General features: G+C 44.0%; 1 protein-coding gene across 3 annotated transcripts; it reads right to left on the reverse strand.

Annotated features, from left to right (window-relative positions):
• Positions 1–4,339: 4,339 nt before the first annotated feature.
• On the reverse strand, positions 4,340–13,090 carry LOC133479413 (zinc finger protein 236). Of its 3 annotated transcripts, none has more exons than XM_061776400.1 (3): positions 13,023–13,090; positions 8,333–10,204; positions 4,340–5,318 (listed from the first exon to the last, which is right to left on the reverse strand). In XM_061776400.1, exons 2-3 carry the CDS (start codon positions 10,178–10,180, stop codon positions 4,983–4,985), a joined length of 2,184 nt encoding a protein of 727 aa, XP_061632384.1. In that variant the 5' UTR covers positions 10,181–10,204; positions 13,023–13,090; the 3' UTR covers positions 4,340–4,982. The 3 variants fall into 3 exon arrangements, with proteins under 3 accessions (XP_061632384.1, XP_061632382.1, XP_061632383.1); XM_061776398.1 differs by lacking the exon at positions 13,023–13,090 and adding an exon at positions 12,755–12,993; XM_061776399.1 differs by lacking the exon at positions 13,023–13,090 and having other exon boundaries at positions 8,333–12,523.
• Between the last annotated feature and the right edge of the window lie 3,097 nt (positions 13,091–16,187).

Raw genomic sequence — 16,187 nt, forward strand, 5'->3', positions numbered from 1 at the left:
TCCATTATTCTTGTTAAAATCTGTAACCAAGATTTCTAATTGTCATATTTTGTAAATAACGTTGAGATATTGCAAGCACTTTTGTGTTACCAAATATGAACAATAGTTGAAAAACCCATTACCCTTGATTTCTGATTCCAAAACTAGTTAAAATTTCGGGTCTAATAATATGATGAGGTGATTCGGCTGTTAGGCTGTTACAGCCGAACAGGACACCAAAAAAATGATGAGGTGATTAAAGATTTTTATGGTTTCACAGTCATAACGGCCCTCTGAGGGAAACCGTAATTACAATGTGGCCCGCGACCAAAATGAGTTTGACACCCTTGAATTCGAGGGCCTTCAATCAACCTAACAGGCACGATTTTGGAATGTGGGAGCAAACCGGAGTAAACCTGGAGAAAAACGCAAACTCCGAGATTCAAACCCTGTGAGGCAGATGTGCTAACCATGAGACCGACGTGCTGCCCACTGCCATTTCATGCGATGTAAAAAGGGAGTGAATATAGTCATTAAAAAAGGAGTGAGTCAAGGTGCACTAATCAGAGTCGTGGAACACCGCATTGCTCAATTACGGTTGCCATGGAGCAAAATGGATCAGGCCACGAAAGAGGCTTGATTTAATATGTGCCGATAGAGCAGACCTTGCCATTGAAATCCTCAACCTTGTATGTTTTCCATCTGTGACATCTCTACGCAAACGTCATTTTGGGGTAAAGGCGACGTAATTGCTTCTTTACCCCTGGTTGGACTCCCTCGCTGATTAACACCTGTCAGCGTCCTTCTATCCTCCCACAAAAACACTCCCCCGGTTGTTAATCCTGCTCTGAAGCCCTGCGTGATGTTAACCTTTTCCCTGGTGCAATATCATATTTCTCTGTGCGCCCCCTGCTGCAAGGCGCACACGCATGAGCATGTAGCCGGGTAGAAAATGTGCTGGTGCTCATCGATCGCCCGTGCTGCGTGTGTGTGTGTGTGTGTGCGTGCGTGTGGTTGTGTGAATTGTGCAGGAACGGAATGCACACAAGTAGTGAACGAGCATGCTGCGACTGGCGAGCCAGATGAGGTCCGAAACCAGCATGATCACTGATGTTACGCTGCCCTCGCGTGGACAAATTGAGTACTGCCATAATTCGGGTAGAATGCCCCTCAATTTTGACTCTCAGGTGCGCACAAATTGTACCTCTGTTTTTGTTCCGGCAGAGCAGATAAACTGCAAAAATGTCACGGAGCAGACTAAATCAAAAGGGAATAAAATGTCCGAACGGTGAGACATTCCGGCTGGGCTCATGCAAATGCTGCACTGCAGCCTTGTACTTCAATGGCTTGGCAAGTTGGCAGCGTGCTCCTCCTGATGCCCTGAAACACACACACGCACGCACGCGCGCACAATGTTCTGTTTGCACACAACTGGTTTGATCAGTTGGTATTCATCGCCATGATATGAGGACTGGGTGGTGCAACAGTCTCGTCCCAAGGACCAGAAATAATAATAATAATAATATGCATCAAGTCTTGATAATTAAAAATAAAAATATAAATCATGAGTAAATAAAATACGTAGTTTTATACAAATTTGTATTTACTATTATACAATATGTTGATCAAAGTTGTTATAATTTGTAGTATTAGTATAGTCGTAGATTTTAGTAACATTAGTAGTATATTACCATACATTACAATTATCCTTATAATAATAATAATTGTTATTCTTATTATTATCATCACCAGTCAACTATTTAATGACCAGAAAGTATTGTTGATACTATTAGTAGTAGTAGTAGTAGTAGTAGTACTTGTAGTAGTAGTAGTAGTAGTACAGTGAGCTCACCTACCAGAAAGTATTGTTAATTACAGTGAGATCACCAAAGGAAATCATTAGTAGTACGTGTTATAGTAACATTGTTATTAGTGTATTATGATTAGTCACCTAGCTAATGTCCATAACTTTATTTAATAATATTTTTATAACATAGTAGTAGTATGTAGAAGTCCCATATTCACTGTTGGAATAATATAAGTTGTTGGCTGGCTCACAAATATAATGGTGGCATGCTGTGATTAACTGAGGCCACAAAGAGGTCACATATTCAATTAAATCTTAAATTTTAGCTCACACACACACGTATGCATTTTTTCCTAAGCTTGTTCTAACCTTTGCTCTGTGTACACACACACACATGCAAACACACTCACACACACCTGCCTCTCCTTCCACAAACCCTCTGTAGCGTCTGTTTGCCCAACTATAATAAAGCCAAGCTTAATGCCTTCCTCTCGATGGGACAGCCACAAGGACCATGTGGGATCATTTGAGCAATAAAAAAAAAAAATTAATAACTATTCGGAGCTGTGCAACGTTTGAGGGGCGTCTGCGGACCGAATGAATTGAGAAAACAAGTAAAAGTGTAATACGAAAAAACAAGGACTGGACAATCCAGGCATCTTTGCAGGCTATGAACCTGGAGCGTCTTTTTTAATGTTGTGTAAACATGCAGAAAATAGGCAAAGACTAAGGTTGGAAGTTGTCAAAATGTAACTTAAACAACTGAACATACTCCAATATGAGATATATACTGTGTGTGTGTGTGTGTGTGTGTGTGTATATATATATATATATATATATACATACAACCCCAATTCCGATGAAGTTGGGACGTTGTGTTGAACATAAATAAATAAAATATAAAACAGAATACAATGATTTGCAAATCATGTTCAACCTATATTTAATTGAATACACTACAAAGACAAGGTATTTAATGTTCAAACTGATAAACTTTATTGTTTTTTAGCAAATAATCATTAACTTGGAATTTTATGGCTGCAACACATTCCAAAAAAAGCTGGGACAGGTGGCAAAAAGTTGAGGAATGCTCATCAAACACCTGTTTGGAACATCCCACAGGTGAACAGGCTAATTGGGAACAGGTGGGTGCCATGATCGGGTATAAAAGGAGCTTCCCTGAATTTCTCAGTCATTCATAAACAAAGATGGGGCGAGGTTCACCTCTTTGTGAACAAGTGCGTGAGAAAATAGTCGAACAGTTTAAGGACAATGTTCCTCAACGTACAATTGCAAGGAATTTAGGGATTTCATCATCTACGGTCCATAATATCATCAAAAGGTTCACAGAATCTGGAGAAATCACTGAATGTAAGCGCCAAGGCCGAAAACCAACATTGAATGCCCGTGACCATTGATCCCTCAGGCGGCACTGCATCAAAAACCGACATCAATGGGTAAAGGATATCGCTACATGGGATCAGGAACACTTCAGAAAACTAATGTCAGTAAATACAGTTCAGCGCTACATCCGTAAGTGCAACTTGAAACGCTACTATACAAAGCAAAAGTCGTTTATCAACAACACCCAGAAACGCCGCTGGCTTCTCTGGGCCCGTGCCAAAGAGGAAAAGAAACATCCGGACTGTTATAGACGCAAAGTTCAAAGTGTTCAAAGTTCAAAAGCCAGCATCTGTGATGGTATGGGGCTGTGTTAGTGCCAATGGCATGGGTAACTTATACATCTGTGAAGGCACCATTAATGCTGAAAGGTACATACAGGTTTTGGAGAAACATATGCTGCCATCCAAGCAACGTCTTTTTCATGGACACCCCTGCTTATTTCAGCAAGACAATGCCAAACCACATTCTGCACGTTACAACAGCGTGTCTTCGTAGTAAAAGAGTGCGGGTACTAGACTGACCTGCCTGCAGTCCAGACCTGTCTCCCATTGAAAATGTGTGGCACATTATGAAACGTAAAATACGACAACGGAGACCCCGACTGTTGAACAGCTGAAGCTGTACATCAAGCAAGAATGGGAAAGAATTCCACCTACAAAGCTTCAACAATTAGTGTCCTCGGTTCCCAAACGTTATTGAATGTTGTCAAAAGAAAAGGTGATGTAACACAGTGGTAAACATGACCCTGTCCCAGCTTTTTTGGAACGTGTTGCAGCCATACAATTCTAAGTTAATGATTATTTGCTAAAAACAATAAAGTTTATCAGTTTGAACATTAAATATCTTGTCTTTGTAGTATATTCAATTAAATATAGGTTGAAGATGATTTTCAAATCATTGTATTCTGTTTTTATTTGTTTAACACAACGTCTCAACTTCACTGGAATTGGGGTTGTGTATATATATATATATATATATATATATATATATATATATATATATATATATATACACATAAACACACAGTATATATATATATATATAGTATGTGTTGGAATAACTCGTTTGGTCTCGAAATATATGTATTAAATATACCAAAGCAACAAAAGACAGAAAGCTTTCTTTTTTTATTTTAAATTCACTACATGAAAAAGTGAATATTATGCTAAAAAACAAGTAAAAATGACACGATGTTTCTGCTTCTTTTTTAATATTGTGTAAACATGCAGAAAATAGGCAAAGACTAAGGTTGGAAGCTGTCAAAATGTAATTTAAACACTTAAATATACTCCACAAATAAGCAAAATGTGAATATGTATAGTATGCGTTGCAATAACTTGTTTGGTCCTGAAAGATATGGATTAAATACATCAAATCATAGACATAGACATGAAAAGCTTTCTTTTTTGTTTTAAATTCAATACATGAAAAAAGTTAATATTGTGCTAAAAAAAAAAAAGAGAGAGGGATAATGACTCACAGTGTTTCTGTTAAGAAATACAGATTTCACTACTAGGTTGTTTAATACAAGACGCTGAGAATTGTTGAAGTTATCTTTAAGCACTTAAAGGTCTCGTCATTGATTGTGGGGGAATGCAATTTCATAGAAATGTCATTTTGAATTTACATCAAAATCATTATTTCAATATTGAGCTGTCAAAATCAGCCAAAAGGGCATAATAAAGTCTTTGTTGGCCATTAAATGCAATGGGAATAACATAGATTTATATAAATACATTATTTTTCAAAATAAATATTGCAAGTGCTCCCGTCTTTGTATGTTTGGGACTTTTCAAGCCTCCATTTCAGAATCAGAGTTTTCCAGATGAGACACGGAGGAGCTGTACCATTCAGCGGGCTCCTCCTCTTCTTCGTGATGAACGCCGACGCCACCTCCGCCTCGCTCGTTGAGCATTTCCATGGCCACTTGGTGGAAGGGGTGCTTGCGTTTGGTATGGCGTCGCAGCGTGTTGCGCTCGGCAAAGCGCGTGTGGCAAAGTTGGCACTGGTAGGGTTTCTCGCCCGTGTGAACCCGTTGGTGGCGCTGGAGCTCGCCGGCCTCCCTGAAGCGTTTGGCGCAGATGGGACACACAAAGTTCCTCTGGCCCGTGTGGATGTGCTTGTGCCTCTGTGGGGGAGCGAAACAAGGACAGGAAATGTTAAATGACAGCTGTTTCTTATATTTTGACCCGAACCAAATTACAGGACAATGACACCTTGATTTAGGAGTTTAATTTGTCCCATGGACAAGCTCGTAACTCAGTTTACTAGTACAGTGCCCCCAACCCCGCCCCATACTCGCGGTTCGCACCTGTGGATTCGCCTATTTGTGGATTTTTTTTCCAATTTAAAAAAATAAATAAATAAATAAATTCTTATTTCTTTTTGTTTTTTTTCTTTTTTGGGGCACAACCAATCCCGAAAACACTTATTGGCGGTATATCCCCACTTAGATTTTTTTGGGGGAAAACAATACATTTAAAAAAAAAAAATTCAAATCTATTTGGCTCTGTGTGAAAAAGTAATGGCCCTTTTTAAATGATGAATTAACTGTGGCTAAGCGAATAATTTTTTGTTTCATTTTCATTGAACACACCCATGCCTGACTACCTCCAGACCTGTTCAGTCAAGAAATCGCATAGAACCTGTTTGACAAAATGAACTCGGCCAAAAGATCTAAAAAAGCTGCAACAAAATGGCACGATACAAAGAAATTCAAGAACCGATGAGTAATAAAGTAGTTGACATCTATCAGACTGGAAAGGGTTACAAAGCCATTTCTTAAGCTTTAGGATTCCAGTGAACCAAGGTGAGAGCCATTATCCTAAAATGGCAAAAACATGGAACAGTGGTGAAGCTTCCAGGAGTGGCCAGCCTACGGAAATTCCCCCAAGACCACAACAACGACTCATCCAGGAGGTCACAAAGGAACCCAAAACAATATCTAAAGAACTGCAGGCCTCACTTGTCTCAGTTAGGGTCAGTGTTCATAACGCAACAATAAGGAAAAGACTGAGCAAAAATGGCATCCAGCATGGCAGAGATCCCAGACAAACATTCTACGGACTGACGAGACGAAGTTTGGACTTTTTCGAAGGTGTGTGTCTCGTTAAATCTGTCGCAAATGTTAAACAGCATTTTAGAAAAGGAACATCATACCAACAGTTAAACGTGGTGGTGGTAGTGTGAATGTCTGGGCCTGATTTGCAGCTTCAGGACCTGGACAACTTGCTGTGATTAACGAAACCATGAATTCTGCTCTTTAAAAGAAAATCCTGAAAGAGAATGTTTGGCCATCAGTTTGTGACCTCAAGCTAAAGCCCCCTTGGGTTCTGGGGCAGGACAACGATCCAAAAGACAACAGCAAGTCAACTTCTGAATTAAGGTTTTGGAGGGGCCGAGTCAAAGTCCGGACTCGAATCCGATTGATATGCTGTTGCTTGACCTTAAAAAGGCCATTCATGCTCGGAAAGCCTCCACTGTTGCTAAATTTAAACAATTTTGTAAGGAAGAGTGGGCCAAAATATCTCCACCAGTTATAGGAAATGCTTGATTTCAGTTTTTGCTGCTGAAGGTAGCCCAACTAGATATTAGATTTCGGGGGCAATTACTTTTTGACACACGCCAGGTAGCTTTGATTTATTTATTTTTTCCTTAATGAAAAAAATAAAATAAAATCACCAATTAAAAACTGCATTCTATGTTTACTTGGATTATCTTTGTCTGATATTTATATTTGTTTGGTGGTGAAACTGCAAAAAAATAGGAATTTGAGAAGGGGGCCAATACTTTTTCACAGCACTGTAAATTGCTTAATTTTTTTTTCATTTCACTTGAGCGGCATATCTGAAGCTCGCCCGTAACTCTAAATGTGGCTTGCAACACACACAAAAAAGAAGAAAATAATAATAATCGAACAAGCGGCAGCTTGTAACTTCAAAAACTCATACGTTGAGGCACTTGTTAGTCAAGGTACCACAGCATTATATAAATTATTTAATATCAGAAGCGCCTCTTGGTATGATGCAGTGCAATTCTACGTCACTGCAAATTACAATGTCAAATTCATGTCAGCCGGCACGGTGGAAGACTGGTTAGCACATCCGCCTCACAGTTCTGAGAACCTGGGTTCAAATCCAGCCTCGCCTGTGTGGAGTTTGCATGTTCTCCCCGTGCCTTCGTGCGTTTTCTCCGGGTACTCCGGTTTCCTCCCACATCCCAAAAACATGCATGGTCGGTTGATTGGAGACTCTAAATTGCCCGTAGGTGTGAATGTGAGTGCGAATGGTTGATTATTTAGATGTGCCCTGCGATTGGCTGGCGACCAGTTCAGGGTGTACCTGAAATAAAATCTGAATTGTTCTGTTCACAGTGAGATGAAAAAAATCAGACACGTCACATTAGACAAAAAAAATCAGAATTGACCTGCACTGTGAACATAGCCCAAGATGCCACAAGATGGTACCAAAGCCCTAGCTAATAGGAAAGGTGTAAAGTAATTGCAGTATGTTGAACTGATAAATACATCACTGTAGTTCGAAGATCTTTGTATGTCGGGGAGGAGCTAATTTTCATTAGCTATATCCTGGTTTAGCCTCAGTGCTATCATAGCTGCAGCTACAGTATATCTACAAGAATAGAAACTCTTAACTGCCATGTTGAAACAAGTTAAATTAGCTGTCAAATGGAGGAAAAAAGACAAACTTTTACTGCTACTGGTTTAAGGTAATGTTTGCGTTGTCTTTAGCTAGGATCATGGTCTAGTCAAAGTGCTATGTTAGCTAAAATGCCTATAAACCAAGCAACAGCTGAAACAAGTTAGCATTAGCTGGTAAACACTGAGAATAACAATAGAGCCACTTCAGAGTTGGGTGACAAGCGAATGCTAAAAACTAACACGGAGGTGTCGCACTCCTCACGGGCTACATAGTAGTTGATCACGATGATTGAAGAAGAAGTGAAGTGATGATGAGTTCATGATCTGAAATCAAAATGCGACTGAACCTTTTTGTTAACATTAAGACAATATGCTACAGTCCGTAGTCTACAAATTCTATCGGCTTGGGAGCAGAAATGTGTGACATGAATCCTGGCCTCAGCTACACACTTCCTGTTTTGCAGCTATGTTAGCTCAGCACTGACCTGCAGATGGCTGGAGCGCTTGAAGGCTTTGCCGCACTGCTGACAAACGTGAGGCTTCTTCTGCGAGTGCGTGATGGCGTGGCGCTCCAGGTCGGAGAGGTAAAAGAAGATGCGAGGGCACAGCTGGCAGTAGAGTACCCGCCGGGCAGAAGGGTCATTGGACGAATCCGTAGGAGACAGGGGGTCCAGCGGGTCCAGGGAGTCCAGGGGGTCCAGGGGGTCCAGCTTAGGTGGCGAGGAAGGAGCGGCGGCACTGGAGAAGTACATGTGATCGTCCAGGGGATCGGGGTCCAGGAGTTGGGTGTCTGAGGGGTCGGGGGTCAAAGTAGCAGCGGCTGCTCTTAAAGATAATGGCTTATCGCTCTCGTTCGAGACCTGCTCGGCAGGTATGGCTTCAGTTCCGACAGAGGAGTCGACGTGAGTAGGAATGAGTAAAGAGGAAACAGCAGCTAGATTAGAAGTGAGGACATTACCGGACCCTCCTGACAGGACCATAGTGGGGCTGTTTAGACCCAATCCCATGACAGGTTGAGATAACGCATTACCAGAAACCAGAGGAAGGGAGATCTGGGACAGCTGACCGGTTGAGGGGTCCAGGATGGCGATAGGGGTGGAGGTAGAGTCACCAGAGGAAAGGAGGAGGAACATCGGAGCCGAAGCACCAACAGTGCTGCGGGTGACAGACAGTGGAAGAGAAAGACTAAGTGGACCAGAGGGGAGCAGGATGGGAGCACTGGAGGAAGGTGTTGTAATGATCTGGATGGGCTGGTTGGGGCTGGATAGTCCAGAGGCCTCGGAGGAGTTTGCATCCAAACTGCTGAGGACTTGTGGAGTCAGCGACGGCAACTCAGAGACCTGTGAAGGTATCATGTCACCAGAAGGTGCATTTAGTGCATCAGCCATACTTAGACTGTGGTCTGAACCTGCTGAGGCAGGAAACTGCGAGGACACCTCGTTCTCGACCCGGCCCTCGGAGGCGGTGGTGTCCACTTGCGGCACCCTGAGTCCATCTGGGCTAAGCGTGTACGGAATGCCTTGGTCGTCTATGAGAAGAAGGTCCTGGGCGAAAACAGAAGCAGGGTAAAAGGCGGGTTGTTCTTCATCCTCCTCCACCACGTCCCGGTCTCCCTCACCCTCATATTCGTCCACCTCCATAATTAGCAAGCTATCGCATGCGTCCATAAAGCGTCCGTGCCTGGGGTCCCGGTTCTCTTTTTTCTTGGGGAGACTCAAGTCCAGAGGCTCGCTCTGCTCCTCCGCCCAGGCCACAACCTTCACAGAGTCCTCCACTCGCCTCTCTAAACATTCTTCCTTTACTTCCTGACCCAGCAATAGAACGTCATTGGCTTTATGGGTTTCTTTTGGGATTCCCGAGAGATCCGAGTGGATGGTCTCGGCATCCAAAACATCTCCCCTTGCGTGCATCCCTGCCGTGAGCTCCACTCCCTGGTCCTTGGTCTTGACTACAGATATTTGGTTTGTTTTTCGTGCACTACCGAAATGCAAGTCTTTGGTGGAACTGGCAGCGGAGTACGCGTTGGGTGTCTGGCACAGAGGGGGAACCATAATTTGGATTCTGATTGCCTGCCTCGACCCATGAATCTCGCTCATTTCCTGGGGGGCGAGCTCGCAAGTCCCGCCCACCTCTGGCTTTCTCCTGTTGATTGACAGAGCATCCCGGTTGGAGGGGCACGACCGGAGGCTACCTTCCCCGGTAGCGTCCGAACATGTCTCCTGCGGGTCCCCCTTTGGTTCGTGGCTCAGCAGCTCGGACGCTACTGCATACTGGCTGCCATTTTGGACCTCCAGGCTGCCTCTTGACAGGACTGTAGCCAGCTGAGCATCCATTTTGGGTCATACCCATTTAGACATCTTGGATATAAGAACATCATCATATATTAGTGCGTCAAATGAGCATAGCATGAGCAACAACAACAAAACCTTGTCAAAGAAGTGTGTGTGTGTGGCGTGGGGAGTGCATGTCTTAGGTTTAAGACGTTTCTGACATACAACATTTCAAGACAAGGAATGGCGGACAATGAACTAATTTGCGTAATGGCGTCAGAATGAAGTGGCCGCACAGCACGAGCAGGAACACACAGTTGCCCCCGAAATTATTGCTTATTTGATTGTTTTCTATTTGTAGCTATAAGTTTTTTTCATGTAAATATTTATTGTAATAATTACATTTCAAGGTTAAGAATGGCGCACAATCAGAATCAGACTCATCTTTATTTGCCAAGTATGTCCAAAAACACACAAGGAATTTGTCTCCGGTAGTTGGAGCCGCTCTAGTACGACAACAGACAGTCAATTGACAGAACACTTTTGAGACATAAGTCTTCAATTAACCAACCAGGCATGTTTTTGGAACATGGGAGGAAACCCGGAGAAAACCCACGCAGGCACGGGGAGAACATGCAAACTCCACACAGGCAAGGCCGGATTTGAACCCGGGTCCTCAGAACTGCGAGGCAGATGTGTTAATCAGTCGCCTACCGTGCCGCCTGTTTTATTCCATTCCATTCATATTAAATATTTTCGATAATCATGACTTTTCTACTGTTAGCGTAGGTTCCTGATAGACTACAGCACAGTGTAAGAATACGGCACAAGAGCGCACGCACCGTTACTACCGTACTTACTGTTTTTCGCTTGAATGTTTTATCATTATTACCTAGAAGTGTATTTCATACAAATATCTTACAGTACAAGTCACTGATGGTGTAGTGGTACACTCGCCTGACTTTGGTGCAGGCAGCGTGGGTACAGTTCCCACTCAGTGACGGTGTGAATGTGAGTGCGAATGGTTGTCCGTGTCTATATGTGCCCTGCGACTGACTGGCGACCAGTTCAGGGTGTAGTCCGCCTTTCGCCCGAAGTCAGCTGGGATAGGGTCCAGCGTCCTGCGACCCTAACCAGGATAAGCGGTGTTGAAAATGGATGGATGGATATCTTACAGTACTAGTGGACTAAGACTACTTGGTCACGCAGCACAACTAGGTACACTCAGTCACCGCCATAGTCACTGTTTTCGAGTTGACACTTTGATATTTATTGCAAAGCAGTGTATTTCATACAAATATTTACTGTAATTGTGACTTATTAATGCGCCAAAATAGGTTAGTGATGGACTACGACGCAGCGTAAGATTACGACACAAGAAGTTACACTCATTTACCGCCATACTTAGTGTTTTTAATTTGATTTTATTTTATTATAATTATGACCTAGAACTGTATTTCATACAAATATTTACTGTAATTATGGCCTAATAAATGTGTTAGCGTAGGTTAGTAATGGAATAAGGCGCAGTGTAAGAATTACGTGGTCACGCGGCACGAGAAGTCATGCTCGGTTACCGTCATACTTAAAAGCTTTTAATTTTGATCGTTTTATAATTATCACCTAGAACTGTATTTAAAGTATGTATGTATGTATTTAAGTAAATATTTACTTGGTGACTTTATTACTTCGTTGGCAGAGGCATCTTAAGAAGGCATGCTGAGTAACTTACCACCATACTGTTTTTCATTTGGTTGTTTTATAATTATGATTTGAATTTTAGTAGGCGGCACGGTGAGCTACTGCTTAGCACATCTGCCTCACAGTTCTGAGGACCGGGGTTCAAATCCCGGCCCCGCCTGTGTGGAGTTTGCATGTTCTCCCCGTGGCTGCGTGGGTTTTCTCCGGGCACTGCGGTTTCCTCCCACATCCCAAAAACATGCGTGTTGTTAATTAAGACTCTAAATTGTCCATAGGTGTGCATGTGAGTGTGAATGGTTGCTTGTTTCCATGTGCCCTGCGATTGGCCCCCGCCCCTCGCCCAGAGTCAGCTGGGATCGGCTCCAGCGACCCTACTGAGGATGAGCGCTTTTGAAATTGGATGGATGGATTAATTTTAGTGATCGACTGCGGCTCGTTCCGACTTACGTCGCCGCCGTAGAACGGAACTGCCCGTCGTAAATCAAGGACCCCCGTGTATATGGGTCAAGTGTGCGAGATGCTAATGAGCCTGTCACGTGACCTCACAAAAACTACACCGCGTTTTATCAAATGTGACGTTCACTGACAGTATGTTATATTATGGAACCTTTTTTTTTGAAGAACATAAAAGAATGAAAGGGCTCGCGTGGGGGTGTAGCCGAACACATTGCACGTCGTCTCGCCTACTTCCTCATGTAGACACGCAGTACAGAGGTAGTGATATGATAAGAATGAACCGTTCGTGGGGCTGTTTCGGAAAAGAAGAAGGCGATAAGAGACGAGCCGAAGAGCAGGACGTGGCCCCGAAGCACAGTCCAGGGTGCGAGCTGTCAGTGCGCCATGACGTGACGGGAGTTCGAACCCGCGACGTCGCCGGCCGGCGGTCCGACACACCGACACGACAGCCGCCAAGCATGCACACGGAGTGATATTTACAGCTTTCGTGTGCAGGAAGAGAGAACGGCGCTTCTTCTTCGTCCTCGAACCTCCAGCCAGCCATTTTAGAAGCCGAGGGTCCGAGCAGGACAAACTTTACGGCAGCCCCGCCGCCCCCCAGCCCCGAGCTCCTCCTGTCGGCTGTTGACGACGACCGGACGAGGCTTCGAAAATGCATTTTTTTTTTTTTTTCATCTTTAATGAAAATCAAATAAAAAAGTGTGCTCCACCCGTACGCAGGCGCCGTGCTATGAAGGGACTGGCTTACCCGAGCCGTGCACGCTTCCGGAGGACCAAATATGTCTGAGCCGTGTGCAGGGTGATGCTGGCTGGGGCTCGGCGAGGGAGGGGTCAGGGGGAGTTGCTATGGCGGAGCAGCCTACCGGGTCCGAGCAGCGGCCATCTTCAGCCTATTAGGCATTTAGGCTGCTGTGGAACCTGCAGCCTGCAGCGCGCAGGCTCTCTGTCTGTGTGGGGGGCACGACCACTGGAGAGGATGGAGAGGTTTAAATGAAGTCTGATGACACCCAGCTCAAGTATGGAGTCACACTTCCTGCACTGTATATGCATGAATTCTGTGGTGAAGATCCATGCATTAGTTAGTCAGGCACATGTAAAATTGGTGAAACAGGAATTCCTCGTTTATCTCGGGGGTGGCGTTCCAGACCATCCCTGTAATAGACGAAATCCACAAAGTGGCGACCTAATATTTATTTTATTATTGATATATAAAGCTTCATGTACTGTATATAATACCAAAATGTAGGCGTATGTGGTGCAGGTAGGCGGCACGGTGGACGACTGGTTAGCACATCTGCCTCACAGTTCTGAGGACTGCAGTTCAAATCTGGCCTCACCTGTGTGGATTTTGCATGCTCTCCCCGTGCCTGCGTGGGTTTTCTCTGAGTTCTCTGGTTTCCTCCCACATCCCCAAAACATGCATGGTAGGTTAATTGAAGACTCTAAATTGCCCGTATGTGTAAATGTGAGTGCGGATGGTTGTGAATTTCTGTGTGCCCTGTGATTGGCCTGTGACTAGTTCAGGCTGTACCGCGCCTCTCGCCTGAAAATAATTGGGATAGTCTCCAGCACCCCCATGACCCTGGTGAGGATAAGCGGTACAGAAAATGGATGGACGGATGGAGGTGCAGGTATTATTTTTGTCCACTTGGGGTCTCCATCCTCACGATCTACAGTACTGTAGTATCTGTGTCTATCTGTGACTGAGGCGTGACTTAAAAAGGCAGAGCGTTCCTGCTGTGGGACGATGGATTCAGCGAATGAGAGTGTAGACTTGGCCGGCTGTTAACTGGCTAAACTGTTAGCCACTCTGCGTGTTGAGTGGCTCGCCGTTATTTTGTGGCAAACGGTAGGTCGTGTGTGAATGTGTTTGTGTTTATTTGGTTACTTTTGTCCAATAAAGCAATTAAAAGTCCACCGGCGGCTTCTTCGATGCTTTACCACCAGTGGAGGGGATTACAATTCACATCCATTTATCCATTTTCTACAGCACTTGTCCTCATTAGGGTCACGGGTGAGCCAGAGCCTATCCCAGCTGACTTTGGGCAAGAGGTCCAGCCTGGATTGGTCGCCAGCCAATCACAAGGCACATATAGACAAACAACCATTTACACTCACACTCACACCAATTGAGTTTGCTGTCATCATGGGACTATTAGTGTTGATGATATGTCTGTTGTTGTGCCCATTGTTCTCCCATCCTTCCCGGGTCGCTCAACCCCTCAATCCTGTTTTTCTCTCTCTAAGAATGCACACACAAGCACAGGGACAACATGCAAACTTCACACAGGAAGCCGAGTTTCGAACCCAAAATCTCAGTTCAGTTGGCTAAATGTGCTAACCACGAGACTGCGCTGTCTATTTAATTAGTGTACCCCGCCTCCAGCTCACCCATGACCCTAATGAGGACATGCACTATAGAAAATGGATGGACGGACTAATTTTGATCAGTCAAGAGGAAATGACTTGGACTGTCATGAATATATAATGCAGTCCAAAAGTCAAGTAGTCCTTTTGTCACATTAAAACAAATCAGGCAGAAAAGTATATACTCTTTACCATGTTGGAGAGATAGAGTACTATATACAGTATTAAAACGAAAAAAGACAAGGTATAGAAATAAACTGGTTTTATAAAGTGTAATTACTGTTCGTGTGTTGCATGTGTGCCTTTTAGGGGCGTGGCTTAGTGAGTGACATCTGGAGCTGGAGTCGAGTAGTCTTCGTGTGAGCATCTGGGCGTGAGTTGTGGCCTACAGCAGCTCCTTGCGAGTTTTGTATCTGTGTGTTTGATTGTTTGTACCGTTTCATAAATGGCGGAAAGTGCATCAGTGACTGTGGCTCTCCTTGCCCACATGTGAGGGCATCACAGAACTTTAATTGCACCATTTTTTTATTCACTTGAGTTTGCTCATAAGTACAATTTTAGCACACAAAGCAAACAAGTGACTTTAATATGTTTGTCACGATTTTCACATATAAATAATGCCACGTAATTAAATATTCCATCCATCCATCCATTTTCTGAGCCGCTTCTCCTCACTAGGGTCGCGGGCGTGCTGGAGCCTATCCCAGCTGTCATCGGGCAGGAGGCGGGGTACACCCTGAACTGGTTGCCAGCCAATCGCAGGGCACATACAAACAAACAACCATTCACACTCACAGTCACACCTACGGGCAATTTAGAGTCTCCAATTAATGCATGTTTTTGGGATGTGGGAGGAAACCGGAGTGCCCGGAAAAAACCCACGCAGGCACGGGGAGAACATGCAAACTCCACACAGGCGGGGCCGGGGATTGTACCCGGGTCCTCAGAACTGTGAGGCTGATGCTCTAACCAGTCGTCCACCGTGCCGCCTAATAAAATATTGTTTTTACATATTACAATATTTTTTCCCAGTGCCTCAGTAACTTACTTTCTCCCCCTTCATATCATCCTTTTCGGGTCAGCATTGAAATGTTTATCAACTTCTGCTCCGCAATGTTCTTCTCTTCAAATTCCACTGTATACTTCAGCTTTACAGATGCCACATCTGCTGTGCACTGTGTGTGTTTTGCGGGAGTGATGTTTACTGCAACGTGGTGAAATGGGTCATTTCAGTCACCAGGAGGCACAACCTGTTATTTTGGGGGGGGGGGGGGGGGGGGGGGGGGGTAAGAAAACATATACAAAAACACACGCAACTCTGCCACGTAAACCATTTGGAGCAGTTTAGAACCAATATTTTTAGGCCAGCAGAGAAGGCCTCACTGACTTTACATCACGGCTTAAAAAGAAAAAGGAGTCAGGAGCTCAATCTGTGTTGAGTTCATTTCAAATCACTACAATCAATAAAAAAAACTTACAAGCCTCAAGACTTGATGTGTCAGGTCAAGCAAAGAAGAACAAAGATCACATAGCTACGGGATAGCTG

Source organism: Phyllopteryx taeniolatus, chromosome 6 (assembly GCF_024500385.1).
Source record: "Phyllopteryx taeniolatus isolate TA_2022b chromosome 6, UOR_Ptae_1.2, whole genome shotgun sequence".
In the NCBI taxonomy this organism is placed as follows: Eukaryota; Metazoa; Chordata; class Actinopteri; order Syngnathiformes; family Syngnathidae; genus Phyllopteryx; species Phyllopteryx taeniolatus.